Source organism: Coenobita brevimanus, chromosome 46, assembly GCF_032717465.1.
Source record: "Coenobita brevimanus isolate Jiangsu-jjx chromosome 46, ASM3271746v2, whole genome shotgun sequence".
Lineage (NCBI taxonomy): Eukaryota > Metazoa > Arthropoda > Malacostraca > Decapoda > Coenobitidae > Coenobita > Coenobita brevimanus.
Genome location: NC_136999.1, coordinates 30787849 through 30791196, shown reverse-complemented (window position 1 = coordinate 30791196; position 3348 = coordinate 30787849). Strand labels below are relative to the sequence as shown.

The window sequence follows — 3348 nt, the reverse complement described above, 5'->3', positions numbered from 1 at the left end:
TTACTTGTACCAGCTAGCTATTTACATTGCAGAGTCACAGACTACTACACCCTCCATCTGCCTCACTACACCCTCCATCTGCCCCACTACACCCTCCATCTGCCCCACTGCACCCTCCATCCTGCCTCACTACACCCTCCATCCTGCCTTACTACACACAGTTTCAATGTTGTTCTCAATAACAATACCAATCAATAATTATCCCACCATTCACGATAGACAATGTATCATCAGATTGTACCTTGTTTCTAGATGGACTGGGAGCGAGTCATGACGAATCAGATGAGAGAATGGAAGGAGAGAAAGAAGAGAAAGAAGAAGACACTGTGCATCAGAGAAATGAGAGCTTGCTGGAAACAGAGAGCCAGGAGGAGACAGAGGCTGGAGGAAGGCCTGGAAGGGTGTCAGAGGTTATTGAGCCCACACAGAATGTTGAGGTAGAGGAAACAGCTATCCAGGAGAAAGATGTTGGAGTGAGAGAGGCAGAGCCTGAATTACAGATAACACAAACTGTGGAGGTAGAGGAAGCAGCAAGCCAGGAGGAGGCAGATACCAGAGGGAGGCAAACATTCTCACACCTGCTTGAACTTACCCACCCAAATGATCCTGCCCATGTTCAACAACATAACATCAAATGTGATGATTCCTTCATTCAGTTTTGCAACAGTACCGGACCCTGTCAACCAGTACTCTCATCCTTTCCAAAAAATGAAAAAGGGCGGTCATTTCAAAAGAAATTGTATGAGAACAACACATGGCTAGAGTACTCCCCAAGTCTTGACGCAATGTTTTGTTTCAGCTGCCGTCTTTTTTTGAGTGAAGAAAAATACACAAGCCGGAAAACATGGAAATCAGAAGGAGTTAATCAGTGGAGAAAGGCTCTTGATAGAATTAAAGATCACAGTGCCTCAGAATCACACATGTGTAGTATGGTGAGGTGGAACAATTCAAAAAAGAGATCACTGGAGGCAGCTTTCGAAATGGGTGACCGTGCATCACAAGCTGCTAAAGACAGGGAAAGAGAAAAAAACAGAGAAATCTTGTCCCGTTTACTAGCCACCACACTTTACCTGGCAAGACAGGGCATGCCTTTTAGAGGAGACGATGAGAACCCGTCAAGCCAAAATCGAGGTAATTTCATAGAGTTGGTAGAGTTATTTGGTAAATATGACAGTATAATTAAATTGCACTTAGAATCGGTAAAACAGAAGCAAGGACCTGCTAAAAGACCTCTTGTCTCACTCCTCTCCAACAGAAGTCAGAATGATATGATTAGAGCTTTGGCCATATCAGTAAAAAGGGTGATCCAGAAAGAAATCCAAGAGAGCAAAATCTTTTCAATTCTCATGGATGAAACTACAGATGCTGCACACACTGAACAGGTTTCTTTTGTCATTAGGTATGTGCATAACATGAAAATCAATGAGCGCTTTCTTCAGGTGTGTAACATTCATAACACAAGGGGAGATTCTCTTGAAAACTTAGTGATAGTTCTACTTGAAAAAAATAATCTGAAGTTGGAAAACATCCGGGGTCAAGGTTACAATGGTGCTGCAAACATGAGCGGACGCTTTAACGGACTTCAGTCAAGAATCCTTAAAAGAAATCCAAAGGCATTGTACGTACACTGCCAGGCACACTGCCTTAATCTGGTGTTAGTTGAAAGTGCAAAGTCGAACATCTGTTTTGTCAGCTTCTTTAACTTAGTTGAGAAACTTTATGCTTTTGTGGCCAACTCATCCAAACGACACTCTGCATTTATTGAAATGCAGAAGACGATGTACCCTGATCGGGGTCCACTGGAGCTAAAGAAGCTGTCAGACAAGCGGTGGGCCTGCAGAGAAACAGCCCTTTGCACTCTGAGGAAGGTCCTCCCAGCTGTTATGCAGTTTCTTGAGGAAATGACACAGCAAGACCCTCCTGACTCTTCAGCAGGTGATGCAATGATTCTACTCAAGAGCATCAACTTTGAATTCTTCCTGTGTTTGGAAATCACCTGTCCAATCTTCCAGGTAACTGCGATGGCTTCTAATGCTTTGCAGCAGAAAGACATGGACCTGGGTGCAGCATACAAAGTTGTTAATGGAGTTTTACAGGGACTGGTGCACAGCAGAACAGAGGAGGAGTTTGATAATATGTATAAACAGGCTACAGAGAAGGCTGCATCAGTGGGCCTGGACCCTCCAACTGAGATTCCTGGTCAAGCTAGGAGGAGGAAAATGCCAGCTAAGTACAAGTTCACTGCCACAACAGCTACTGTTGATCACATTTTCCCTACTTTGCAAGACTACTATCGTGTTAAAGTGTATTACGTTTTTGTGGACACAATGACACATGAGCTTCGGAGACGCTTTAAAGGAGAAGATAACTCCACTTGGGAAATCCTAAATGCTTTCCACAGCCTGACAGTTCCAGAGAACTGGAAAACAGCAAATCCTCCAACAGAAGCACTGCAAGCTGTGAAGAAACTCTGTCAGTTCTATAACATTGAAGTAGACAAATTGCAGACAGAACTTAGGTTCTTCCATGCATCATACTCATGCCCCTCACCCATCAGTGTGACATCTATTCTTACAGTGGTCAAAGAAAACAATGCACATGTGGTTTTCCCTAACTTGACTGAGCTGCTGAAGACCTACGGCACCCTTCCGGTGTCTACAGCTACTGTGGAACGCTCTTTCTCAAAACTGAAGCTGGTGAAAACAAAACTTCGCACCCTTTGCACAGAGGAGAGGTTGTCGGAGCTTCTTTTACTTGCGATTGAAAAGGATATTCCAGTCAACCTTAGTGAAGTCATTGATATTTTTAAGAGCATGGGCAACAGGAAGTTGTTGTTGTAACTGCAAGAGAAGATGCCACTGTGGTGTGTAAACACACACACACACACACACACACACACACACACACACACACACACACACACACACACACACACACACACCTTAGTGACCTCTAATCTCTATTCTTTCTCTCATTAATCAGTTACATTAATAACATTATAAAGTAATTATGAATACGTCATTCATGTCTATGATGTCTGTTAATAAATGCAGGATGGATTATGAAACAATAGACATTTAAGATTTCAGAAATATGAATTTTTATTATTACTGGCCTCTGTCTACTAATTTATACATGAGTAATTTGAGTATGAACAATGATGTGGTATGTTGTGATTCGATGTTATCTTTATGAATATGGGTTGCTACAATTCAACCGGTTATAGTCAGGTATGCTTTTGCATCCTTTCTCAAATTCATGCTCCATGTGCCCCTTTTTAACTTTTGAGCCCCTGCCCCTCCAACGGTCTCTGCACGGCCCTGATGTGTAACGATCTCAAATGACCCA

At 42.8% G+C, this 3348-nt stretch overlaps 1 protein-coding gene across 1 annotated transcript; it reads left to right on the top strand.

Moving 5' to 3' along the window:
* The first annotated feature begins 290 nt into the window (after positions 1-290).
* LOC145398686 (zinc finger MYM-type protein 1-like) lies at positions 291-2840 on the top strand. The gene has a single exon (XM_080271488.1). The coding sequence runs from the start codon at positions 291-293 to the stop codon at positions 2838-2840; it is 2550 nt and encodes an 849-aa protein (XP_080127614.1).
* The last annotated feature ends 508 nt before the right edge of the window (positions 2841-3348 follow it).

Coding starts and splice junctions, on each gene's coding strand:
- LOC145398686 (XM_080271488.1), top strand. CDS start 291: ATGGAAGGAGAGAAAGAAGAGAAAGAAGAAGACACTGTGCATCAGAGA.